The sequence below is a fragment of the Pseudonaja textilis genome, chromosome 1, assembly GCF_049901715.1.
Source record: "Pseudonaja textilis isolate UNSWEBS1 chromosome 1, rPseTex1.2, whole genome shotgun sequence".
Lineage (NCBI taxonomy): Eukaryota > Metazoa > Chordata > Lepidosauria > Squamata > Elapidae > Pseudonaja > Pseudonaja textilis.
Window position 1 is genome coordinate 234,266,041 of NC_141990.1, and position 27,946 is coordinate 234,293,986.

At 39.0% G+C, this 27,946-nt stretch overlaps 1 protein-coding gene across 3 annotated transcripts in view; it reads right to left on the minus strand.

Moving 5' to 3' along the window:
* The window catches only part of DUSP8 (dual specificity phosphatase 8), a 119,275-nt gene that overhangs the window by 11,418 nt on the left and 79,911 nt on the right, over nt 1-27,946 (minus strand). For 2 of the 3 annotated variants that reach the window (XM_087920996.1, XM_087920995.1), the window contains one exon: nt 1,000-1,166. In XM_087920996.1, coding sequence (XP_087777122.1) covers nt 1,000-1,166 — 167 coding nt within the window. Of the gene's footprint in view, nt 1-999; nt 1,167-14,822; nt 15,283-27,946 lie in introns of those variants that run through there. The other variant, XM_026706751.2, reaches the window with a different exon arrangement.

The following is a 27,946-nucleotide window of genomic DNA, read 5'->3' on the forward strand; positions in this document are numbered from 1 at the left end:
CTTCTAAGAGAGGAATGGACTTTGGAAAAAGGCTACATTTCCATGGATTAAATCATAGGGCATTAAGGTATTCCAAGTATTGTTTTGCTACAGTGAAGGAAAAACCAACCAACCAACCTAAATACATCATAGACGGTTCCTATATTTCATGGGAAACATGATGTTCCTCTTGTTGAGTTTACCATTTTTCTCCTGTGCAATAAACCCTAACCTCAGATTCTAGGAGCCAGCCAAACTCCCAAGCTTACATTCTTAGAATTTTTTCATTCTTGTGTGTTTCTACTCCCTGTATAAAATGTTATTTTCTTCCTTTCTGCACCTCTAATTTAGTCGCTTCCTCCCACCTCCTTCTGAGCAATACGCTACTGGCTCCCTCTAGCCTGGGATACATGCCCACTGATATTGTAATAATGACTTCTTTCTTATGCTTTCTTCCCTGCAGTCCTATCATAGCCAAAGCATTCTGGCACCTTTTGAAAGGACAGTGCAGCTCTCCCTCCCTCTCCTCCATTCCCTATGCTCATCTTTATGCATTTGGGGGCCCTTTCAAAGGATTTGTTTTCTTCTTCTTGCAGATGTAGGCTGCACTGCCTACACTCTCTGGCACCTCAACTTACCATCAGTCACAGCTGAATGCCAAGGCTAATACCTCATCCTCTGGCTGGACATGGAAAAGCTGAGGTCAATGTTGTTCCTTAGCCTGGCTGGCACCATACTCTGGCAATACAAAACTGGCTCCCTTCACATAACATTTCTTAGGGACAGCCTCACCATCCCAACATTCCCACTGCTAATGCCTTTATTGCTTCAAGGGAAGCCCATGAAGTCTCTGTCTCTGCATACTTCAGAGGTCCACAAAGACACTGTTGTTCAACCGGGTGATGTATGATTTTGCACAGATAGCAAGTGACTCTTCTGGGCAATGACCCTTAGTGCTTTCACAAAAAGAGATAAAGATTCTACAAGACAAGCCCATCTCCCTTCAATGTCATAGAGTACCTTATTTAAGACATCTTTCTGGGAACCTAGATAGAGATGAGGCAAGATGCGTGTTGGGCCAACATTGGCCACTGGCAAGCATGGCTGAGAGATACTCATTGGCAGGATGGCAGTTGGCTTTCCTTCACAAAGTCCTGGGAAACAAGACGAGAAGGTGGCAAAGCCCCCTGAAAGAAGGAAGGGAATATGAATTAGGAGCAATGGTTCTTTTTCATTAACTGTATTTTATTTGTAATATTTTACACTCATTCTACTAACCTACCACTTCAATACTGAACGAAACTTTCTACATTTCAATTATAGCCTAAAACAGCCCTTGGTTTTCATGAAGACATTCGTCATGCATATAAAAGCAAATGACTGATTTTGTGACAGATTTTTTTAGACAGCATACAAAGGAAATGTGCCTGTTCTTTAGCTATGAATCAAGAATGGCTCTTGGAGATGTTGCTATAGTTGTTATGATGTTAGGCTTTGTCAATATGTAGCATTCCCACACTCTTTAACCATCCTTTTACTTGCTTACTACAGTGTCTTCTTGTTTAGCAACTGCAATTTGTTCCAGAGATTTTCCTCATATACTGAAATGGTCCCTAGGTGAACCTATAACTGGAGACAGAGGTGAAGAGACACTGCAAAGATTGCTGGTTGCTGCCAGTTCATTCAGATAAAATTCATGCACCTACACCAGGGTTACTCTCATCCCGAAGTTTCTGATGTCAGGTGCAGAAATGTGGTTATAAGCACATACATTGGTTAGAACATGATTTTATTTTACTACTATTTATTACCATTGTATTTGCAAATGATGGTTAACTAAAGTAGCTGCTAAATGGGGAGTTGTTGTATTAATACCATTATTGTATTAGTATCCCTTGTCATCACTCTTAGAAGTTTCCTCATCTCCTATCTGGTAAAACTTTCTTACAATTCTGTTTCATAAAACAGAATTTCATACACATACATCGTATCTTAGCATTATCAAACTATTACTCAGTTAAGAAACATAATTAAACAAATATTAATATGAAAAAAGAGAAAAAGAATGAGCAAAGAAAGTATGGTTAGTGGGATGAATTAAATTGCTGACTTCAGTTTCTCATTCCTCCTTAGTTCATTTGATCCCTTTTACATCATTCTGAAATTGTTTAAAAATACACATACAAATGTTACTAGAAAAATCCATATTTTTACAATAGTTCCCCTACATTATTTTTTGTTTCTCCCATATTTATCTTGTGGCTTTTCTTTAAATTCAGACATGTACACCACAAATTTGTGAGAATTGTGAATATTAAAAGATAACTATAATCTAGTTTGCATATTTATTTCATAAATAGCAATAGCACTTGGACTTATATACCGCATCATAGGGCTTTACAACCCTCTTGAAGTGGTTTACAGAGTCAGCATATTGCCCCCAACAATCTGGATCCTCATTTTACTGACTTCAGAAAGATGGAAGGCTGAGTCAATCTTCAGCCAGTCAGGATCAAACTCCTGGCAGCGGGCAGAGTTAGCCTGCAGTACTACATTCTAACCACTGCGCCACCATGGCTTTTGCACGTTTTTAAAATCAAAACTCAAATGGATACAATTCTTTCTTCTTTCTTTAAGTCAGATTAATAAAAAAAAACCAACAAAACAAATTGGAAAACGAACCTCAAACCTAAATCCTATAGTTCCAGAAACAACTTTAATAAAATTAAATCCAATAAGAATCAATCAAAATCTTTCAAAAGAATGAGTAATTCTAGAATTCTTCAGACTTATAGCATATTGTTCAAATAGGAATTCTGGATCCTTGGAGAAATACACTATTTTTCTGGATGAATACTTGAAAAGAATTATGTAAACCAACAAGGGAAATCACTTAAGACTTTGGCAAATAACTGTATTACCTAAAGCAAGAGAAAAGGGATACATACAACAATGTTTCTGTCAAGACAAAGCATCAGTTTGCATATACTGCACGCTCCAATAAAAAAACCCACATTTTAAACCTGAGATTAATGAGTCAGCTCATTTATCATATGCATTAATCACTTCATTCTTTCAGTGCTTACTGTAATGACAGTGGTTGGACTTTCCCTTCACTGTTCTTTTTCTATTTTTAAAAGCCACTTTCAAGATTGCTTGTTTTATTGCCCATTGATTCCAGCAGTTTACAGAATCTATGCTATCTAACAAAAAGTGCAAGTCTCTGTAGAGAACCCTGTTATATTTTGACATTACTCTTTTGGTGTTTTACAGATCACCCTTCGCAGTGCATAAGCAAGTAGCATAGTTTTCTTCCAGCTTGCACATTTTTAACCGATTACAAAACAACCGAGTATCTTAGCGATGGGAAATAGCAGATAAACAGACAGTGCTAAATAAAATAAATGGAATCTGCAGGGGGTAGGTGGGGCGTAAGTGTGTGTGCATGCGTGTAATTCTAGGAAGGCAGGAAATAAACTACCTGGACTGGAATTTGGTCAGGGCTTTGACGGATAATTTTACTTCTCTTTTATAAATAGTCCTCTTGAGAATCTTTAGCAGTCACATGTGAGTGAGATTTGTCATCTGAGAAACGGCAGGCTGAACAGTTGCCAGTGTTGTTGTACCCTGGTTTAAGAGAGTCCAAGTCAAGAGAGTTGCTTCGAGCAATGATTTTAAAAATGTTTACTTCTAGAAACCATTCCTGTGCTGATTTTTCCATCAAGGAAAGTCTACTGTATTGCAGAAAATTGAGAAGCATTTTCCCATATGTGTTAAAGCGTCATTTCAGACACAGATAAGACATGATCAATTAACTACTACCTGCTAAGAAATAAGAATATAATATTAAGTTTTCAAGTGATGGATCAAGCCCCGTAACATACGGAAGTCTGTGCCAGATCCACAATTTTAAAAATATAAAGAAAAAGGGTCCTACAAGGCATTGCTGGGTTGAAGATCTGTCCCAGGTCTTAAAAGATAGAATGTTATGGATCTAAACCACACCCAAGACTTTTCCCATCTTTGCACACTTCTAAAAGAGTTTTTTAGTGTGTTTCAAGGAAGCATGGCGTATCTTCTAATTGAGGAACACCTAATAAGCTATCAGATTTATCCCTGAAGAACCATTTGAAGATCATTGACTGAACCAATCACTCTTAGGATCTTTCCAAAGCATTGATCCTATAATTTTAGATCTTGTTCCTTTGTCCATCATCGATCATCTCTGGTTGCTTCACTGCCAATTCAGAAGCTGGGTTTTTATAGTTGACAGAGACCTATGTTGGTTTGGCAATGTTTCAGTACCTTCCTCCGTTTCTTCTCTCTCTCTAGCTCCTATTCAAGTACACAAAAAAAGATCTTTTCTAATTCATGCTCTGGTAACTGGCCGATTAAGCAGCTCCTTGTATAGGTTAATTAGAAAAATGAGTCTATACATTGAGTAGGTGGCCAAGGTATTTAAACAAAGATGGCAGGATTTCATTTCTGAACAGATCCTCGAGCAACTTTAGTGCAAAACGTAATATCTGATTCATGTTTTTCAGTTTCTTTTTTTTCTCCCTTTTTAAAACGACTCTTGCACTCCATAGCTCCATAACTATTTCCTAGAACTCTTTCATTGTGGGAGGCTTACTTTCATTAACTCCTAATTTGGAGACAGATGATTTCCTCTGTGACTAGATAACTACTAAAAATATTGAAATATGAGTTTTCAGGATGGCTTTGTCAATTTGAGATGCAGAGAGTTAATGCAACACTACCTCTCCCATACCACTGGGGCATGACATCACTCTCTCAACCAGGATATTAAATCAGAATGAATGAAATGAGATTAGTGCAGTGTCCAAGAGCTCTGGTTACTTCTATTTATTGCCCCTCTGCCTTTAGCATTCTGTTTCATCAAACCTATGTATTTCTTTCTTGTACTGCGTGTAAGATGACAGACTAGCAGTCAAAACGGAAACATTTCCAGATGCATTTCTAAAAGAAGCCATATTGCATCTATGGTAGTAGAATACAACTGTTCTATCAGTTAGCGTCTCACAACCTACAACATCATCTATTCTAATTGATAGCTGTTCCTCAAGGCCAGGGCTAAGCAGTACAGGTAGTTCTCAACTTATGAACACAACTGAGCCCCAAATTTATGCTGCTAAGTGAGTTTTGTCCCCTTTTATGGCCTTTCTTGCCAGAGTAGTTAAGCGAATCACTGTTAGTAACGTGTTTAGTTAGTAACATGGTTATTAAGTAAATCTGGCTTCCCTACTGACTTCGTCAGAAAGTCACAAAAGGAGATCACCTTCATAAATATGAATCAGTTGCCCAGCTTCTGAATGTTAATCATGTGCAAAGGTTGTAAGTGTGAAAATAGATAATAGATTACTTTTTTCAGTGCCGTTGTAACTTCAAATGATCACTAAACAAACTGTTGTAAGTAGATCATACAGTTCTCACTTAGTGATTGCCTCATGTAGCAACCACTCCCAGTTATGATAAAATATTAAACAGGGGAACTGAAAAGAGCACAGAAAATAAAGAATTGGAATTCTGCAATTAGCCTTTAAAATTCTCGGTTGCTGCTTCTTTATTTATTTGCTTTTTAAAATTTAAGAAGCCAATATAATTTAACTGAAATTCCATGAAAAAGTACAAGCACTTAGTCTCTCTGAAGGTGGGGTGGCTTTTGCTTACAATCAATGCTAGCTGCCTTTCTACTTTGAAATCAAGAGAGGAAAATACAACAAGCAGATCCTTTTACAATTATGACTCTTTGGCAGGATACATGGTTTGGGAATGGCATTCTCTTGGCATGAATGGAATTGAGAGAAGGAATGATTCCCTAAGTGGTAGCGTTGGTAGAAACAGCTCTCAGGTTTCTTGTAGTTCCTCACACTGGCAGGAAATTTGCCTGCAACCTGGCAAAAACAGATTGCTTATCCAGTCAAGAATTCCAAATCAAAGCTGCTGCATTCTTTGACACTTTAGGTAAGAGTCCCAGTCAACTATTAACATGTACTTGCACTATGCCAAGATAAAAATAAACAGAATGGATGTAAGTAGATATGGGATCTTGATTGTCTGTCTAGATTCTACCTACTAGAAAGCACCTAGATCAGTAATGGTGAACCTTTTCAGCACCGGAGTGCCCAAACCAGAATGTGCGTACATACGCACGTCCCGAAGCACTGGAAACCCGAAGACCTGTTGATCAGTACGCACATGTCCACAGAGAGGGTGTCATAGGTTCTCCATCATAGATGTAAATATTAGCAAAGATGGGAAACATCAACTTTAGAATCACAGCAACTGGACTTCTTTTCTTGTTGGCTTGAAACATTTTTTTGATTTATCAACTTTAGAAGTTGAAGAACTCACAGAGTATTTACATTTCCTTTTTTTTTTTTTTAAGTATTTCCTTTTGTTCTCTTCAGATATGCTCTGAAGACTTCTCCAACCTACCAGTACAGATTGGGGGCAGGAGAGGTAGGAAGTATTTGTTTTATCAATGGATGCCATTTCATCAGTGGACTGACATAATTGGACACACCCAGGAGCAACTTCCCTCTTTAAGTACCTTAAAAGAATCGTAGCTTCCTAACTCTTGGTTTTGCTTTGACAATGTATATGGTTACACAAAAGGGTGTTTACTGTTCTATCAATAGCATTTCTTTTGGCCTGCACTGGAGCAAGAAAAAACATTGGAGCAACCATAAGCAATAATTTTGTACATTATCTCTTAGAACCATAATAGGAAGGCTTGTGGCACTATGTTTACTTGTAATTTGCACATGCATAAAGTACAATCTAGCCTAGCCAACAAAAATACTAGCAATCTACCTATTAGCTGAACCACAACATGATTAAGGTAGCACTCTAGAGTGCCTCTTTACATTAGAACTACACGAGCAAAAAAAAAAAAAAACCTAAGCCAATTACAATACAGTATATTCAACATTCCTTGCTTCCATTAACACAAAGAATAGAAAAAGAGAGGAAGCCTTGTCTACATGAAACAATTTTGAATCAGAAACCTTGTAAATGCTCCTCCTTGTGGGGGACATGCTTTCCTACAAGAGCTATATGTTTCTTAGATATTGGGCTTATTTAACACTGGAAAACCTACTAGGAATTTTGCTCTCAAAGTAGGTAAGAAAAAATAATAGGGAATGTGTGTATTAGTTGTTGTGTGTGTTACTGTGAGACTGAATGTTACCACCCACTTGGTGCTTTTGCAGTCACAGACTTTTATAACTATTCTTTTTTGGAGCCTCTCATTTACTGCTTGTAACTTCAGGCCATTAAGTTTAATTAAGTGTGGACTAAACTTTCTTTCCTTGCCTTTACCAAAATAAGCCTGAAGACAGGAAAGCATGGTGTCTGCAAGGCACATTAATTACCGAGGCAAAGAATGTGGGTTTTTACATTTTCACACATACGGTGACAATTGCTAAGCCAATGTTTGTGATTCAAAATATTGAATTTTAAAAAGAGAAAAACCAAAAATGGAGGATTTGCAATATCAGATCTCAGAATCAAGGCAGTTTAGCTGGAAAAGTAAAATTCATCACAGATATATGCTTATATTGTGAAAAGAGAATATGGGAATGGAATGGAATAGAATACCTTTATTGGTCAAGTATGATTGGACACACAAGGAATTTGTCTCCAATCCATAAGCTCTCTGTGTACATACTACAAGCAACATTACCTGCTACATGTTTTGTATAGGTAGTCCTCGACTTATGATTGCAATTGGGGCCATAATTCTCCTATACTTAAATTTTCTACTTTTGTCCTCCTAAGGTAATTTATTTATTTATTTTATAAATATATTTTGCCTTCTGAACCCTTATCCATCCCTGGTTTTATTCCTCCTTATGTTTTCTATATTGGGTATTTTAATGTTTAAATGTTTAATGTTTTACATAGATCAATCAATTCTGGAACATTCAATGTGGGGGAGAAACACATTCCCTCAGAGAAAGTGTATTGGGCATTGCATGGCTGCTGAGGATGAAAAAAGCTTTAGGTAGGTCTCAGTTAAAAATAGGAAGATCTTCTCTCTGATAGTATATTTTCTTTCTCTTTCTGATACACCAGATAAGAATCAAGGTTAAAAAGAAATCTCAACCGATGAGAAATCTAAAATGATCTCTTCTCACAGGGTCTTGAAATTAGGTTAAAGAGGTCAAAGAAAATTAGCAGGTGAACCAGCTGTCTATCCAAACTGAAATCAGGAATCAAATTAAGGAGGGAGGGAGAAAGGCTGAGGAAGCTTCTTGAATAAGAACATAGAATAACAGAGTTGGAAGGGACCTTGGAGGTCATCTACTCCAACCCCCTGCTCAAGCAGGAGCAAATATTAGAAGCGAAATATCTTCAAGGAAAAATAAAGTCCAGTTGCCTTTTTAAAAACCACCTTTGGGGCTGACTTCATTGGTTTACAAGAATTTTTTCATTTTCAATTCATGCATTTCTTGGGAAAAACAACAACCCCCACAGTGTTGGTCTTATGTAACAAACTGTGCACCACAGTGACTTATGACTGTTTTTCACACTCACTGCCATTGCAGCATCCCCTTAGTCATGTGATTAAAATTTGGATGTTTGGCAACTGATTCGTATTTATGACCGTTGCTGTGTCTCAAAGTCATGTGTTTTTCCTCCCCTTTTGCGACCTTTGCACAAGCAAAGTCAAATGGGGAAGCCAGATTCACTTAACAACCGGGTGACTAACTTAACAGCTGCAGGGGTTCATTTAACAGCTGCAGCAAGAAAGGTCGTAAAATGGAGCCAAGCTCGCACGGAGCAACAGAAATTTTGGGTCGTAAGTCGAGGACTACCTGTATGTATGAAGCCGTGAGCTAGCTTAATGTGAGTACAGTACTTATCTGCAATCTGCACTGTGGCAGGAATGAATTGCACATCCGTTCTGAATTAATTGAAAACCAAACCATACAAAACCTTGATCACTCACGGGGTCTGATCTCAATGCCAGCACTTGATTAGACACCGAGGGAAGCCTGCAATTCACAGGTCTACCACATTTAAAGAACAATATCCCTCCCACCCTTCCTTCTGCTTTGTGCCGCATCAAATAAAGAGAAAACCTAGGCAACTTGGATTCCTTTTTAATATGCATGCATTTTACACAGATTTTCTTCAACAGAAAACTCACTGCATTTCCCTCTATATTCTGCAGTCAGTTGCCCATCAAGTATCCGTGGAGAGGATTTTTTTAAAAAAGAAGCAATGATTGACTCTGATTTAGCCAGCTCCAAGTGATTCAAGCTTGATATTCATATCTCGAATGCCAAAATGTTAGCTCCAGTAGTATCGAATCCTTTGCTTCATTGCAGATCACGATTTAATACTTGTCTTTGTTCTCCAAAGATGCAAGATCCCCATGGATGCTAGGCCAAGGTTGGAAGATAAAATATACATCGACAAGCCACCAGATGTCGCCAGGAGTGAGTCGAGCAGCCATATAAATTTTGTTAATAGAGAAAAATAAAATAGATATACTAAAATATACCTAAGAAGATTTCAAGCCAACCCAGATCCTCTGCGGAGATGATGGGAAGCTGTAGCGAACCTCCGTGCTAAAGATGCAGCTTTTCAAAAAAGATGCGTGAGAGTGGAACGGTTGCAATCCCATTCAACTAAATTTTAAGCTGAGTTTATCTCCAGAGCTTCAAACAACTTTCTTCGAATTTGTTAGTGCCATAGTAATTTCTTTTACACACCGGAAGGCAATGTTTGTCGCTCGTTCCTATGTTAACAGTTCTAATGAATAATCCTAATCTGTTTACTCAGCAACGGGGATCAAATACGCCGACATGTTCATATGATTCTAACGCATTCCACGCTGGAGGCATGAGAGAGAGACATTTTTCTTTCTTTTCTATGAAGGACTCCATTGCCTCAAGGGAATCTCTTATGAGGGATATGCCAACATTGATCACGTCTTGCAAATACTGCCTGTTTGCTTTTTTAAAAAAATTACCTTTCCTTACTGCATTGCAAACTTTTATTCTGAAGACAGAGAAAGAGGATGCGAGTTTCTGTATGTGTGTGTGTGAGAGAGAGAGAGAAGGGCAAGGGAGGGAGGGGGAGAGACAGAGAGATATGAAATTAAGGACAAGAAATACAAATGACCCAGAAACCACGCATTGTTTAAACCTTTTGGTTTAAGAGACAGCAAAGAAGTCCACACTGAGATGAAACTGATAAACCATCCTACTATATTTAATGTTGTATACAGGTAGTCCTCAACTTACAGTGGTAGGCTTAGTGAACGCTCAGAGTTAAAATGGCACTGAAAAAAGTGACTTATGACCATTTTCACACTCATGACCCTTGCACCATCTCCATGGTCACATGACTTACATTTGGATGCTTGACAATTGACTCACATTTACGACGGCTGCAGTGTCCTGGGGTCCTGCAATCACCTTTTGCAACCTTCTGACAAGCAAATTCACAAATTCTGGCAAACCAGATTCACTGATCAACCATGTTAGCAATTGCAGTGATTCGCTTAACAAATGTGGCAAGGAAAATCGTAATATGGGGCCAAACTCACTTAACAAATTTCTCATTTAGCAACATAAATTTTTGGCTCAATTGTGATCATAAGTTGAGGTTTACCTGTATATGGAAAGACCTGCTTCCATCATCCATCACCTGATGGTTGGTTTTTAAAGAGTGGGAATGATCCACTTCAATGAAAAGTATGGTATTCATTTCAAATGAAGTATTGAACAAAGGCATGAACTATTTCATCCATGCAGTGTTAACATATCCATCCTCTACGCTAATGAAATATGTGCAGAAGTTAAATTAAAAGACTTTGATCTTAAAAGGAACCTTATATGATGTATGGGTGTTTGTGGGTGCGTAGCTGTGAAATACTAAAGTGGACCGAAGATTGTATGGTTATTTAGCATGAAAGATTCCTGTTCCTATAATTAAAAATATTTTAATTGCTTCATGGTGAATCAAGAGAAGATTTTTTTAAGGGAGGCATTTTTGTCAAGGATAAGAAGATGACATGTTTGAATTATATATTCGACTCCTTATGTCAAAAACAGAAAGGAGAGGGAAGATGCACCTTCCTCCCACCTCCTTCTCTCTCTCTCTCTCTCTTTTTTTTAATAAGAATGAATTTGGTGCCTTCTTGGAAGATCAGGAAGAGGCTACAAGGGGAGGTTGGACTTCCTGTTGTAAATCTCTGAGAAAACCCCAGTCTCTGATCTCATATTGCCTCCAGCATCTCTGTCTTAATTAGAAGATTGGGTGAGGGTGTGGAGAGGGGGGTGTTGGAGAGAGAGAGAGAGAGAGAGAGAAGCTGCCACTTGCTTAAAAGAGGCTTCTGTACGTTTTCTTATAAGCAGGGCCAACAATGAACTCAGCCTTTGAAAATGTTGCAGGGTGCTTCACAAGAGAGCTTCCTTTTTTTGTTGTTGCTAAAGAGCCTGCTGCTTGCCACTCAGTCCCCCAAGCGTGAGACAACAGCCCAGATTTGCTTCTTTTGTTCCCATACAAAGCAGTCATAAGCTGTCTGCTTTGGTCACCAGCAAAACTGCTTTTTTAAAAAAAAATAAAAAAAATAACACAAAGCCTTTCTTGGGAATCTTTAGAATAGGATGGCATACAAATCACGTGAATCAATTGTCCTTCTATCAATCAACCAACCTCTCTGATCTAGCTGAACGAGTTGGAGAAAGCTCTCAGGAAAGCTTTCAGGAAAGCTGTTGCTTCTCTTCCCTACCCTCTGCCTACGGTAGATTTTAAGGAGAAAGCAGGAAGGAAAGAAGAAGAAAACGAAAAACCATGAAAAAGAGAATGTAGACAAATACACCATTTTGCTTGACATGATTATGCATCAGGTCAATGCCTTGCCATGCTAAGGACGCACGATGAGTGAAAGGAAAGGGAGGATGGAGACAGGCAGAGAGGTGCGATGATGGAGGAGGAGGAGGAGGACATACAGGACAAGCCACGATCCAAATTGATGAAAATAAAAGGAAAAGGTGATGGGAAGGAAAGGAAAAGAGAAAAATATGGCTAAAAAAAGCACCAACTCTTTTAAATCCCTATTTTGGTTGGGTTTTATCTACAAAATATATTTGGCACATACATTTAAAGATGAAAAAAAGGCAATTCTCTGAATATGACTCTCTTGCTTAGAACGTGCGTTTGCTTTCATGTTGCTTTTAATGTTCTAAGAAACCATGACTTTAGCATGATTTTTTTTTAAAGTGGGGGAAACTATTACATTTGGATTTTTTTTTAAAAAAAAACAGCCTTTTGAATAGATTCTTAAAGTTGGGCTAGAAGAAAAAAAAAATCTGCTCGAGAATGCTGTATGAATTTTCCCCAACTTGCTGAGGTCAAGATAAAAATGGATAGCTAAGTCAGAATTGAACAGGGTGACTGGGATGCATCAGGCCCAAAATAGTTCACCACTTAAGACCAAGCACAGGGCAATGACATTTGGCATCATTTCTCCTGCTCCCCAACTATAATAGGATTAGCAAAAGTCAGAGCTAGTTTCCTTCCTCAAGCCAACCTCAAATGGAGCTCACACCTTATATCGGCTTCATTAGGTCACCCCTGCTGCACTAATTCTTCAACACATCCTTTTTTGTATTATCCAGGGCACTGAGAATGATCTGCGTATTTCTCTTGCAATCTCACTGCCTTTCCTTGTGCAAGCCAGGAGAACATCTGCTGTTTCGCCATGACCTTTTAACGGCAGATAAGAGAGATTCTGGGGGAAGAAAAAAAAATGCTGCTCTTACATTCATCAGAAGCTGCTTCTTTTGATACTGTGCTCTCAGTGGCTTTAGGATCTCATACCAGACTTCTGTTTAAAGGCTATCAATGTAGCATAAAGGCTTACTAGATCTCTGCTGTCTGGCCTCTTCCTGCTTCATTGTGCTTCTTGCACATCAGTTGATCTCCCTTTCCATGCTACCAATGTTCACTTTGCAGCACCACAGTTCAAGGCTCATCCATTTCTATCTTCTCCAAGTCAGACTTTTTGAAAGCAATTTTGTATTTATTCTATCCACACGTCATTACCAATACACCTTTCTCTCTCTCTTTTTTTTTGTCTCTATATGATTTATCCATACTTACATACTTAAAAAGTAAGACCATTTGTTTCCATTTGACAGATTAGAAATTATTATTTCTTAATTATCCCAACATGGAACTGAAAGAATAGGAAACCTAATTTCATCAGTGCTCCCAAACGATATCCAAATGGCAATGTAATCTTTCATACCTAAGCAAAATGGGCATTTTCTTCCTAGATGCCTCATTTTCCTCTTGCTGAGGGAAAATATATGCCAGATGCAAACAGATATGACTCTATTAATTAGAAAGAATAACCTAGGATCGTGTTTTCCAAGGTGATGCCCTCCAATGGCTGCAGTAAGAGTTGTACACCAGGAAATTTGAAGAATATCAGCTGTATTAGGAAATTATTTTGGCTCACGAGAGAGTATACAGAATGCTCGACAAGTAATTTCAATTATATGCAGAAAATTAGAAAGATGTGTATAACAGCCCTCAACCTGTCATTTTTTTCCCCTGAGTTTTTGTCAACTCTATTCTACTTTGTGACTGTGCAAAGGCTTGTATAACCAGGAAATCAGTCTGAAAAAAGCAACAATATGAAATAGTGGTAGTCTTGAAGGATCAGTGTTTGTGTACTTCTGATCTAGATTTTCCCTCTGGTTCATGTATTTTACTTAGACCAGCTTTAGAGGTTCTAAGTAGAGAAAAATGTGTCATAACCACAAATGACTTATTGCTAATGACACCATCTCTGAGCTATGCCCTTCCTGACATATTAAAAAACAGACAAACGAAAAGGTCAAGCACTGTAGGAGAATTTCCATTTTTGTCAAGAGTGATGGGAAACTCTTAGTCTCACCACTTGGTAAAGTAGGTCACTCTACCGCTTTAAAAGGCTGCTTTCCACTCCTTTCTGCAAATAATAAGCTATTATGGACATGCTGAGGAATCTTTCCCAAGAATGAATGCTATCAGTCATAGGAAGAAAACAAAGAAAATGTGCTGGATGCAAACCTGAGGATAGTAACACAGGGTCTGTTGTTTCTTCCATCATCTACCCCACCCTTCCATCTGCACATCCTTTTGACAGGGACCTCTAAAAAAAAAAAGTGCACAGGAGATAGAGGAACATGTGGTGGATTACATAAGAGATCCGTTTCCCTTCTCTGATCTTTCCTTTGCACTCCTGTTTTAACCTGTCCCAGTCAATTACAAAATTAAACTTGGTTTTTTTTGGGAAGTTCCTCCTTAAATCAAAATTTGAAAGAGTACTCATCACTTAAATTCCCACTGACTCTCACAGTCTTCTTGCAGCAAACAGCAACAATCAGCACATTTCCCAAAAGGTGTGTGTGTGTGCATGTGTGTGTGTGTGTGTGTGTGTATAGATAGATAGATAGATATAGATATAGATATAGTTTTATATATACATGTATGATTATTGTGCCATGCAGTGCCAACCCAATTCAGACCGTATTTCCTCAGAAGGACATTGGAGCATACTTAGTATTGCTGCCCATATCTTGCATCTGCACACCCCAGGGAACAATGGGCATTTGTACCCACCACTACCACCACATACCTAATGCAGATACTCTCTCAATCCTAAAAGTGCAAGGTGCCAGCTTTCAATCCATCTCCTTTCCCAGTCCATAGTAAGCAAGCTCTCCGTGCCGCCCTCCCTTCCTTTCTCCGTTCACTTTTCATGCGCACCTCTGCCTTTTCTTTTAAGGGTAATAATCCGGGAGACCAACCTCTTATGTCTCTGCTTTCCTTCATTCGCCTGACCCTGATTTTCAGCTTCATCTGCCCCTTGTGCATGTCTGGCCAGGTCTGGTCCTCAGAGGAAGCAATCATAACATCCAAAGGCATCCAGGCAGCTGGATTGCGTCTTTCCCAGAGTTATCTCCTGTCCTCGCCAAACAACAGCTGCTGGGGGGGGGGGGGGAGAGAAAGCCTCCTCTTTCCAAAAAAAGGGAAAGAGAGAGCCTGAGGCACCCACAGATCCAGCTTTGAGGAGAAATTAAAAAAGGAAAGAGGAAGGTAATCGGACAAAAATATTTCTCCTCCTCCTCGGCAGGATTATTTTCCTCCTGACTTCGCCCCTTGTGTATGCGTAGCGCCAACTCCAGCGAGCCTGAATGAGCTCAGCACATGAGCAAAAGCCGATCCACCAAGGAGCAGTCATAGCTAACGGGTCAGGCATGCAACCACATTCCTTACTCAGCACACAGACATGCAGTTTAACTCAAGAGCTACGCTATTGGCATATGGTTTGCTCAGCTGCTTAAAGAGACAACATCCCTTTTTTTTCCCCCCTTCCCCTCCCTCTGATTCCGGCTCTTGTTCCAAAATGCCACAAACAGCAGCTGGTAAGGGCAAGATGAATAAGCTCAAGTCTCTTTAGCTCTGACAATTCAATATATTTGTAGCAATACTGGGAGCGTTTGAGTATGGTGCGGTTCAGCTAATCCATTAGCTGCACGTTCCAAAGCACAAACGAAAGCGTGGCATAATTGTCTGCTATCTCGCATGGACGAGTCCATTCAGATGAAGGGCTTCCAGCATATTCTTTAGTGCTATTTATTTAAGGCTGATTTTTTTTTAAAAAAAATACCACCTTTTATTATTTTTATAAGTAACTCAAGGTGGCAAACATAGCCAATACTCTCTCCGTCTCCCATTTTTTCCACAATAACACTGTGAGGCGGGTTGGGCTGAGAGAGAGAGTGACTGGCCCAGAGTCATCCAGCTTTCATGACTAAGGCAGGGCTAGAACTCACAGCCTCTTAGTTTCTAGTTTGATGCCTTTAATCATTAGCATTTTCCAGCTGTACAACATTCACTTTTTCCTCTCTCTCACAAATCTTAAATTCTGCTCTACACACAGGTGTACTGTCCACTATCCAGAGGTGGTATTCAGTACGTTCTGGCTAGTTCTGGAGAACCAGTATCGGAAATTTTGAGTAGTTTGGAGAACCGGCAAATACCATCTCTGCCTGGAGATCCTTCCCCTGCCATGCCCACCAAGTCATGCCCACAGAACTGGTAGTATTTTTTTTTTTTTTGAATCCCACCACTGCCACTATCCCATCCCTTTTCCAATTACAGGAGGGTTGAACTAATTTATACCAATGTGTTCAAACATCCCAACAGCTATAATCAAGTCCCTAATCTTTTTCTCCTCTACGTTCCAAAACTATGTACTACATAATATATACTGAAAAACAAGCTGGTATTTGTTCCAGGATAATGAGAGCATACTTTAAACAATAAAAGAAAAAAAAATAAAAAGAAGCAGGAATGCTGGTCTGGATATACTCTAAGTTAGGGAAGCAATTTGAGCCCCAACTGTACTTTCCTTTTAGGGCATTTTTAGTCAGGACACAAACTGAGGTAACGAATTCTCTCCCCTCTGGCTCATTTATGAGCCCCATCCAGAATGACCAGTTGGTCAATAGGACTTTCCTTAAGTACACAGGTGAAAATTTAAAGATGCATTTAGAACAGGGCTGTTAAACTCCCAGCCCGTAGGCCAGATGCATCACCTGCTGGCCACGCCCACGCCCACTTTGATGAAGGGGGGAAAGTCCTGATATGTCACGTGATGCTACCGTGATGTGAGTTCGACACCCCTGATTTAGAAGCATGTTACCTACATCTAGTAGTATCAACTGAACTTATAGACAGATACATTTTTATTGATTGAGATTATTATCCTGAAGCTTCTCAAACAATACATTCTGCATAAAAAATCATATCTAATTACTGTGAATCATCTTAGCATGCCTCAAACAGAAACTCATCAGATGTAGAATGTGACTGGAAAGATTGCCACCCTATAGAACCGAGATCTCCAAACTTGGCAACTTTAAGATTTGTGGACTTCAATTCCCAGAATTCTCCAGCCAGCTATGTGCAGCTGGCTGGAGAATTCTGGGAGTTGAAGTCCACAAGTCTTAAAGTTGCCAAGTTTGGGGACCACTGCTGTAGAACTTTAGCACTGACACATTATTCCTCAATTTAAGTCCAACCTGAAAGACCAAGACTCAATACATGGATTTACAAAGGGCCCAACACGCAAAGCCACCTCAGTACAAAAAGCTGAACAAAGTCTTTACTGACAAATACAAAACAGCTTTTAACAGTAATTCCTTGATTTCCTCAAGATTGAGATTTGGATATTTGAAGCACTTCTACTCTTAATTCAATGTAACTTTTCTACAAGAAATTTAATTTAATCTAATCTAATCTTCTTTTATACAAGTCATGAATTGATGTCTTTCTCAGCTGGTATCTTTATCTGAGGCATGTCCTCAGACATGCTTATTAAAACAAGCAAGGTTAGAAAAAAAATTTTTTTTAAAGATGTGCCACATTCATGGAACAGAACTCTTATTATTCTATTTTTCCCCAATTAATATTATCACCCATCTTACCATAGTCACTCTGGGTAGTTATGATGAATGGATAAAAATACTATACAAAGTAAGAACAGAAAACAAAGCAATATGTAAAATCTTTAATGATCATCAAGGTAAAAACCAACCAGCTGTATTTGGAGATTTATTCACATCTTTAAATATTTTGGAAATCTGGCAAGGCTGAGGTTCTATTATGTATGAAAAGAAAAACTGTCCATATTTGTGAGATGAATACAAGAAGGAGATTGTTCCAAAGATAGCAAGTATATCATAGCATCTTATCTAAAGTTAACAATGAATTAAAAGACCTGGAGTCTATATCCAATTGTCAGTACTAGTTCTAGTCAGAAATTCAGTGTTACTGAACATAAAGAGAGACCCAGATTCAGATTTGCTGGCATCTCTGTGAAGCAAAAGATAAAACTCCTTCTTCAAACTGTGCAGTTAAAAATTGCTTTGGATGTGCTTTTCTGGTCTCCAGATGTGTCGAGCTTGCAACTCTTTTTCAGCATTGCCAAAGGACATAATTGTAGCATATCACACTGGAGAATTTTAAAATACTTTTATATTTAAGGCTGTAGTTTAGGGATAGAGAACAAAAAGGACTACATGTGCACTCTGGCATATTTAAATAAGATTGGAAGAACCTGGAAAATCTGTATAGTCCAACTTCCCAACCTATTACCTGTATCAGTGGCAGCGAACCTTTTCGGCACCGGAATGGAAGTGCGCGTCAGAAACCGGAAACTTAGCTTCCCGGCGCATGCATGCACGCCAGCCACCTGGTCTTCCAGTTTCTAATGCTCATGCACACACGAAGACTAGTATGTGAGTGCCGGGGAGCTGTTTTTCTGGTTTCCGGCACTCCCGCATGCGTAAAGACCAGCTGGCCAGTGCACATGCGCATGCCAGAACCCAGAAGAGTAACAAGTGACAGATGGCTTGCGTGCTCGGACAGATGGCTCTGTGTGCCACTTCTGGTAGGCATGGCATAGGTTCGCCATCATGGACCTATATTATGAATGAAAATCCCTCAAAGCATGCATATCCATATCCATATATATAAAAAGCATACTTTTTAAAATATGTTTTTATTAAGTTTCTATTGTTTCAACATAAAACATCATCGTTTCAACAGCATTCTTGACATCTATACAAGTTCTTATCTTAAATATCTTAACACATTGTATTTATATTTATCTAATATTAATTCATAACTTTAACTATAATTGTTATTCTTATATTCTTATATATTTTACAAATTTACATTTTACTTTCTCAGGATTTCTTACTATTGGATTTCTTGTCTTATTTTTTAGTTCTGTTTGCTATCCAATCATACCATTCATTCCAGATTAGGAAATATTCAGGGTCATCTCTTTCTTTCAATTTTAGCATTAACATATTCATTTCAGCACTTTCTGTTACTTTTTGTAATAACAGTTCTTCTTTAGGAATATGGGGAGTTTTCCATACTTGTGCAAAGACTATTCTGGCAGGTGTTGTAATATGTAACAATAAATATTTTATTTCTTTTGGGATTCTGTCCTTAATAATTCCTAGAAGGAAGGTTTCATAAAAAAGCATACTGTTAAGCCAGGATGATGAGGTAAATACAGGTAGTCTTCGACTTACAATAGTTCATTTAGTGACCATTCAAAGTTATAATGGGACTGGAAAATGTGACTTATGACAGTTTCTTTGCAGCACCCCCCGATCACGTGATCAAAATTCAGATGCTTAGCCACTGATTCATATTTATGACCGTTGCTGTGTCCAAAGGTCATGTGATCACCTTTTATGACCATCTGACAAGCAAAGTCGATGGGGAAGCCAGATTCACTTAACAACTGTGTTACTAACTTACCAACTGCAGTGAATTACTTAATAGCTGTTGCAAGAAACGTCATAAAATAGGGCAAAATTCACTTAACAAATATCTCAATAACTTAAATTTTGGGCTCAATTGTGGTCATAAGTTGAGAATTATCTGTAGAAAATATATGACGGACACTGGATTGGTGAAAACTAGCATACACATTACTGGACCTCATGACTTAATGGTTTGTTCCTTAAGGTCCCTTTTCTATTTTTCTGAATTGCCTCTTGCTTTTCCTCTACCAAGAACGTATACTGTTTAGGATTAGTTTCCAAAAAGGTGCTTTGGCATGCACAAGAGCACAAACACAGCACCTGGTGGTGAATCATTCAAACAGGGATCCTGAAAACAGACACATCTGTTTTAATAAATTGCTGATACTTTTTGAAACTAAAGCAAAGCACTGAAAAATCCTACTTTCTGCATTCATGACTTCTAGTACAGACAGAGGCAATTCTACATCAGAATCTCTTTCTTTTTATACCTATGCTATTAACAAAAATAGAAGGGTGAAAAAGTCTGATACTACTGAAAGTCGTTTCTTCAGTTTTGGCTTAGTATGTTGTACGATCTTAAGCTGTTGGGTGTGTGAGTCAAGTTTACAGCTTTCGTACAATGTATAACCTGCTTAATACCAGGTTCTGGCAAGCTAAGCATACTGCCTGTAAAGGAAAGTGGCAACTGTACTTTCTTTGGAACTAGACCAAATGGCATAAGATTTAAACAACCAGACAGTACAGGGTAATGCTACCAAATCTGGAATGCAAAAATGTGAACTCTAGATGGTAACGAAGTTATTACCCTCCCGCCAACAATGTCCAGCGGTTGTTCCTATTTTGCAATCTAGTTTCTCTTATCCCATTTCAGGGGTCTCCAGCCTTATTGGGTTAGGTTATATTTTATAAATCCAATGCATGCCATGGGCACCCATAGAAAACAGCTGTCAGGGACCAGCACTATCTTTATGATCCTAGAACACTAAAGATAGTGCTGCCTGGAAGTGAGAAAATAATTGCATTAGGAGTCTTTGTTCTGGGCAGCATGTGCCTAAACAGACAGATTCGTGAGCACATTGTTAAAACAAGGAGGACAAGGTCCCTCCCTTCAGGCTGCTAAAATATATACTTGATCAGCTAAGCTACAAAAACAAATTAATTAAATTAATAGGTGAACAGATTGGTACATGCACCAGTGCAGAAACACAGAATAAATTAGATGGAAGATCACCTGGAAAAAGCTTGGGATATGGTGGCTCAGCGGCTAAGACGCTGAGCTTGTCGATCAGAAAGATCGGCAGTTCGGTGGTTCGAACCCCTAGTGCTGCATAATGGAGTGAGCTCCCATTACTTGTCCCAGCTTCAGCCAATCTAGCCCTTCGAAAGCATGTAAAAATGCAAGTAGAAAAATAGGGACCACTTTGTTGGGAAGGTAACAGCGTTCCGTGCTCCTTTGGCATTTAGTTATGCCAGCCACATGACCACGGAGACATCTTCAGACAGTGCTGGCTCTTTGGCTTTGTAACGGAGATGAGCACCACCCGCTAAAGCCAGAAACGACTAGCACGTATGTGCAAGGGGAACCTTTACCTTTACTTATGCAGAATTCCAAGTGGCAAAATTCCATGTCTACTGACATTATGATAGTAAGTAAATTGACATCATAGTAGTAAGTGAAATGATAAAGGACAGGTAGTGCTCGGTAGATGACCCACTTAGTCACACCACTTGAAGTTGTTTGTGCCAGCATTGAACGAATGGTACTTATGATTGATCCTCGAAGTTCTGGCCATCCCAGCATTCCTGCAGTCACATAACTGCAATCCGGGCACTTGGCAATTGGCTTGCACTTAGGACAGGTGCTGTGTCTTGCAGTCATATGATCATTATCTGCAAGCTTCCATGGTAGGGAAGGTCACAAATTGCTCCCAGGGAACTTATACTCTGTGGTGCATGTTTGCCTGCAGCACCTCCCTGCCTGTACTCCACAGTGCCCTCCTGCACCACTCCCTTGCCCATGCCCACACAGCACCACAGCACCTCAACTGGACATGCTTGCATAATGCTGCAGCACATACACTCTCCCTTGTGCTGACAAGCCACCCATGGCTTGCAACTTTCTGCCAGGTTCACCATTGTCTCTGCTTTTTAGAAGACAGAAGGAATTTGCAAGCCACAGTCACCTGAAGTCCTCGCTTAACAAGCAACGATCCTCACTTAACAATGGCAGTGGAGACCGCTGCAATTGGCATTGCTAAGTGATGCAGCCCTGTGATACTATATGACACTATGATTGCTTAGTGGCAGAAATTCCAGTCCCAATTAATAAAAAATTAATAAGCCATAATTAAGTGAGGACTAGCTATAATAAGAACAGGCTTATTTTATTATAAATGGCTTTGGTTGAAGTTAACTCTAAGAGACACACAGTTCCCCACCAAATGCAGATCACAAGGAAGATTAAATGTTAATAATAACCATAGGACAAACCAATCCAAAAAAGAATTAATGTCAGGCGCAAAGAATCAGAACCATTCATAAAGTTACAGCATGGAAGACTTATTCAATCCTGAACACAAGACTAATAGTCAACTAATGGTCAGCACTAAATTGGCACGAGATAAGAGTCAATGGAATTCATGGGGACCGGATTTGAAACCAGGAGTTGGGAATCTAGAAAACTCTTATTATACCAGAGAAATTGGCTGTATTTAATAATTTCATTACTGGCAGATGAGAAACATTCTAGAACATTGGTGTCAAACTCGCAGTCCAGGGGCCAGATCCGTCACACACTGACCACACCCACCCCAGTTTAGCAAAGGGAAAAAAGTCGCAATATGTCACATGATGACAATGCGACACCACAAATTTGACACTTCTGCTCTAGAAGATCAGCAGTAGTCAGTGTAAAATACTGCAGGCAACTCTTCTGGTCAAGGAAACCGAGTTTTTAAAGGACAAAAGACAAGTCCCACACTAAGAGCCTATATTTTCCAAGTATTGTTGGTTTTGTAATTTAAACAAATTATAGTGTGAATCCTACAGGTGACAAGAGGGCCAAACAGACCTGATAAAGCTACTAGTCCTTATGGTTAATAGTCTCATTCTTCCGTGGGAAAGGCATTAGCCAAGCCCATCTTTCCATCCCCGCAGATTTCTAAGTAGTTTTTAAGCAGGGTTTTGATGCTTTCTAGTTCCATTTATAAAGCAGTGATTCCAAGCTCTGCAAACAAAAAACCAAAAATCCGCCCAGGATTAAATGCACTAGATAGGATGCTTTGTCTCTTTAAATCCAGATATTTACAAGGACAAGAATCCAAGGTTGAACTGCTTAATGGTAATTCAGTGTTTTTCCTAAGCAGTGACATCATTCCAGATGAAATCATCTGCACTGAATAAACCCTCCTACCTCCTCACTCCATGATTAGAACCAGTGTTCTAATGAGACTTGTTATTGTAACAAATGTGGGGTTGATTATTGTCAGCTGTGGGTTGGGATTTGGAGAAAAACAGGCAAAAAAAAAAAAAAACTAACCAGGAAAACAAAGTCACTATTTAAACAGTGGGAGTATATGATAATCCAAGATGCTGTCCCTTGTACTCCCAAATTTACCTGGCTTCACTTATGAATCAACATGTCATGCCACAGTCCTACTACGAAACTCATTTTAAGATGATCAATACAGTTGCTACTGGAAGTTTTAACCCGGAAAAATAAAGCAAACCTGTTTCCGTTCTATTTTTGAGACTTGATTTCTGATACTATTTTCAAAATAATCCTCCAATTCCATGTGGACATTATGACTGAGGCTGTTTATGAAAAAAAAAACTATTATGTATGCATAAAACTGTGATGATAGAGCTAGCATTTACTGATCTATGGGTGTTTCCCCTAAAAAAAAACCCCTGCTCTGCAAATTTTAATAGTTTTGGTAGGTGGAGATGACGGGATATGAAGCTATTCTGGTTAGGAATGTATTACCTATTGTATGGCAAAGTTACTATTTCCTTCCTTGAAAAAAATACTTTCCTTTTTTCTTTTTTTCTTAGGAAAAGAGAAGAGAGTTTTATCAACAATAAATGCAGGTTTATAAAATGACGTCAGCTTGGTCAATCCGAGGATATTTTCTTATATTATTATTCCCTAAATTCCCTTTTGTCTTTCAGAAATCAACTATGGAGTGACATCATTTGTTTTTTTTTAAATATTTCTGTGTTTTCCTCCATTTCTTTCCTCATTTTTTTGTTCTTGATCCAATTGTTACAAAAGCTGTAGGAGAAGAAAGTGGGTGGCAGTGCATTCCAAAGAATAATTATAGAATCAGGAAAACAAGTTTTCTGATGATAGCATTACCAAACGCAATGCCAGAATGCAAGCCTGGAATACAATTCACCAACCACATGACCTGGCCCTGTTTTTCCTGAAGGGAGCACACAGAAACATCTACAATTTTGGCTTGTAACTACATCTTAATGGCCAACCACTTTGAATGAGGTACCAAGTCCTGCCAACAAGCATAGCCAACCATCCTTCCTCACACTTTCTGTCCTTTACAGATCTAACTCAAATGGACAAGAGGATTAAAACGTGCCAGCAAGAAAACATATATCTATCTCCTTGGTAGGTCTCAGCCTGAAGATCCAGGAAAAGAAAGGAAAGAAGGAAAAAGAAGGTGCAATTATTCACATAATCATCCTTCTCTCAAAGCTGCTTGGAAAAAAAGGTAAAAGGAATAGGCAGAAAGAAAGAAAGATAGAAGATGGAGACCAACAAATTGAACAAATCCTGTATTTCCTGAGACATTCAATGGTAGTGGAAAAGCAGATAGAATGTTGACACCTTTGAACTATGTGTTGAAGAAGACTCCTGAGAATACCACGGACAGCCAAGTAAACAAATGGATGGATAATGGAACAAACTAACCCAGTTTTCACTCAAAGCATTAATAACCAGGCTCAAATTATCCTACTTTAGAAACGTTACCTAAAAACTCAGGACAAGCTCTAATGCTGGAAAAGGTCAAAGGAAAGAGAAGAGAAAGGGAACAGAACTATCTGTCTTTTCCTGAAAATAATTTTTGCTCCAAAAGACACATTAGGGCTTATTTTCCAGTTAGGTCTTATTTTGGGGGAAATACATTACTAAATGCCCCCCAGTCTGGCTGACGATCTTAACTGGGGCTTATTTTTGTGGATAGGGCTTATATTACAAGCATCCTGAAAAATCATGCTAGGGCTTATTTTCCGACTGGGTCTTATTTTCTGGGAAAAAGGATACTTGCCTCAAGGTGGATAGACAGAGTTACAGTGGCAATGATAACTACATTCAAAAGAACAGGTTAGAGACAGATTGTCACAGAGAAAAATCTATCGGTGGGTCACTAGGAATTGAACGGACCTGATGGCACATAATAACTCAATCTTTTAATTTATAGAACGAAGAATCTTAAGGTTAATTACAAAGTCACTGTCATTCTACATGCATGTTCGTCTTGGAGACATATTACATTTCACTCTCTAACTCAATCCAGACTTCTAAGAAAATTGAAGAGCTGACCTGCTGAAATATGCCTTAAATAAGGCAAAATGCAGTAAGTTCTAGCCAATGGTTTCCTTCTGAAATTCAGAGCAGACAGAGCCTATTATGGCTATTAACTTGATACTTAAAATCTTGAGTCGTTTCTTCACCTTGGATAGAAATCGGTTTTCTTCAATATGTACCATTTATTAAAATAAAAATCCAAGACACAATATATAATCTGACCAAACAGATGACTGTTGTGTCTTTTTTTTAAAGGAATGGCCTATTTGCAGAAGCTTCCACGGGTATTAGCATGACTTCAGACCACTGGACAGTGCAAGCGGGCAATTTTCCAAAACACAAGTTCAAAACTTGCAATTCAGACAAATGAAACAAATAAATATTGAATGGAAAGAACTTCAGTTAATAGCCTTTAATAAAAGAACTGGCTGTTCTCAGGGCTGGCTCTCTGAATAGACAAATCTATACAAGTGCATTCAATTCCAGGGTGCCCCACCTCTCCTGAGTTCACTTCTATGTAATTTCCAAGAAAGGAAATAAATAAGCTTTTATTTGCATAAATAAATTATCATTTGTAGCTCCTTACACTCAATGTAATTCTTCTGTTGTAAAGGCAATATTGCCATATGATGCTACTGAAGTGAAGCTGGCACTGTTAGTGAATAGTAGAAGAACACTATTCCCAGAATTACATGTAATTTGGGGGCTAGTCATTCAAGCTAGTGTAACTTTGGTATTCTGTCAGATTAGAAAAGGACAACCCAACCTTTAAAATTATTAACTAACTGTTGGAGCTGCTGCTTACTTCATAGGAGTTGTTTCATGGCTGTCTCCTTTTCTCAATGATTTGCTGAACAAACCATAGTGGACTGTATCAAATAGTGTATTCTACAGGCCTCCCTGAGCCACTTCAGTCTCCTTCAGCGCATTTTACAAGCGTTTCTAAATGGTGTCTATCTTTTCCCAGTGTCAGTCACCGCAGCAGCATGTGACAACGGACAGGGGGTGGGGCAGGGGTGGGATTCAAAATTTTTAACAACTGGTTCTATGGGCCTGGCTTAGGTAATGGGTGTGGCTTGGTGGTCATGTGACTGGGTGGACATGGCTTGGTGGTCATGTTATTGGCTGGGCGTGGCCAACTCAACATCACTCATATTGAGGCACGCATCTCCTCGCCTGGCCTCTCGTGACTGTGGAGATGCTGCAACAGTCGTAAGTGTGAAAAATGGTCATAAGTCACTTTTTTTCAGTGCCATTGTAACTTTGAATGGTCACTCCACACAAGCAAAGTACCAGCAAAGGAGGGGAAAAAATCTCTAGAGACATTCCTGAGACAGGAAGTCAAGTCTTGCCAAGAATGTAATAAGGATTAGTGGAGAGGCAGTTTCTGTAAGCAATACCAGAATATTTCCTTCCTGTCTTCCTTACAGGATTAGGCCAGTAATTTCTTCTAACAACCGGTTCTCCAAACTGCTTAGAATGTTAACCGGTTCTAGCGAGTGGGGGGGGGGGGGAGATGGGTCAAAGGTATGCTGACCTTACAGTATCACAGCTGGCAAAAGTCTTTTCAATACAACAAAGGAATGATGCTTCTGCTGTCAGAAAGTTTCCTCTCCTGGCCATTGCTCACAATTGTCTCACAAATGATGAACAAGGGCACATAATGCACAAGGTTTATGCCTAAATATAAGTATTTCCATTTGGAATGAGAGTAAAAGGGATTTTATTGTTTCAGAATTCAAGAGTAGCATGGCACTGAAGGGAAAACCATTTTTGATACTCACTGATCAGCTGGAGGTACAGTAAGTACTGCCTGATTCAAGATGCTCCCCTCCACCCCGAAGGTCCCCAGTGTTTCCAGGGCATCAACATAATTGCAGGATGGCTACAAAGTGCTTTGTGAGAGATGGTGGAGTGGAAACAGTGCAGTGAGAAAGTGCACTTTGTCAAACTTCCAGCTGAAGCGGCACTCACTGTGCTTCTGCAGAACATCTTATATTCCATTTGAGATACTTATCAAGGAACAAGGTTAAAACTATGAAAGCAAGCTATACCCTACTTACTTTTTTTTTTAACCATTTTCCATGGAAATTCAAGAGCTTGTTCTAGAACAAGGGTTTTTATTTTTATTGCCATCACCCTTCCCTTTAGTGTAATCTTAATGTCTGCCCCTCCCCTAACAATCCACACACCAAAATGAATAATGAAAACTACCCAATGAAGTTTTTGGAAATGTGAGTGGCATTTGAACAATGTAATTAAAAAGTTCTTCTCACACTTCTGGACCCTTGTCTGCACCTCCCCAAGGGAGATATACCTTGCAGTTTGGGAAAGTCTTAAGGACTAAAGCTCTTCAAGGTATTTGGATCAGTGGGCGTATCTGAAATACTGGGAGTCACTGACAAATGATTTTTAAGAGGTTTCCTTTCCGTGCATGAATGGGTTGCACAATGATCTTGGCAAGATAGCTGATGCTCTAAACCAGGGTTTTCCAGTGGTTACGATCAGCCCCCAAGGGTCAATGGGACTATCCATTTTTGCTGTGTTGGTTGCTGTTGCTATGGTTTGTCACACAGTCAGCCAGATGTTCACAGTGGATTTGCCATTTTTGTCCGCTTATTGAGTCCTTCCTAAGAATAGGCAGATATTTTCAATAATATTAAGGTTTCTTCACAGGAGGTAAGCTGTTCCAAGTAAAGCTGCCTTTTGCAATTAAACTGAGGGTGAATTTGTCAATGCTGATGGTGTTCAAGTGGAGAACCAGATGAGTTCGAACTGCATCCAAGGCACCTATTACTACTGGCACTATCTTTATTTTCTTTTGCCACAGAAATTATTTATTATTGTTATTCACAGTACTATTAATTAAACTAATACTTTATTTTTTTTTATACAGTTAAATGAGGTGTATTTAGTGGTCGCCCAGAATTTTACAGCCCACTTAAAATAATCATATGCAATATTGTTGAGATCAAACTAATTTATTTCTAAAGTAAATGGAACACAAAGCATCTTGAAGCATCTTAATACATTA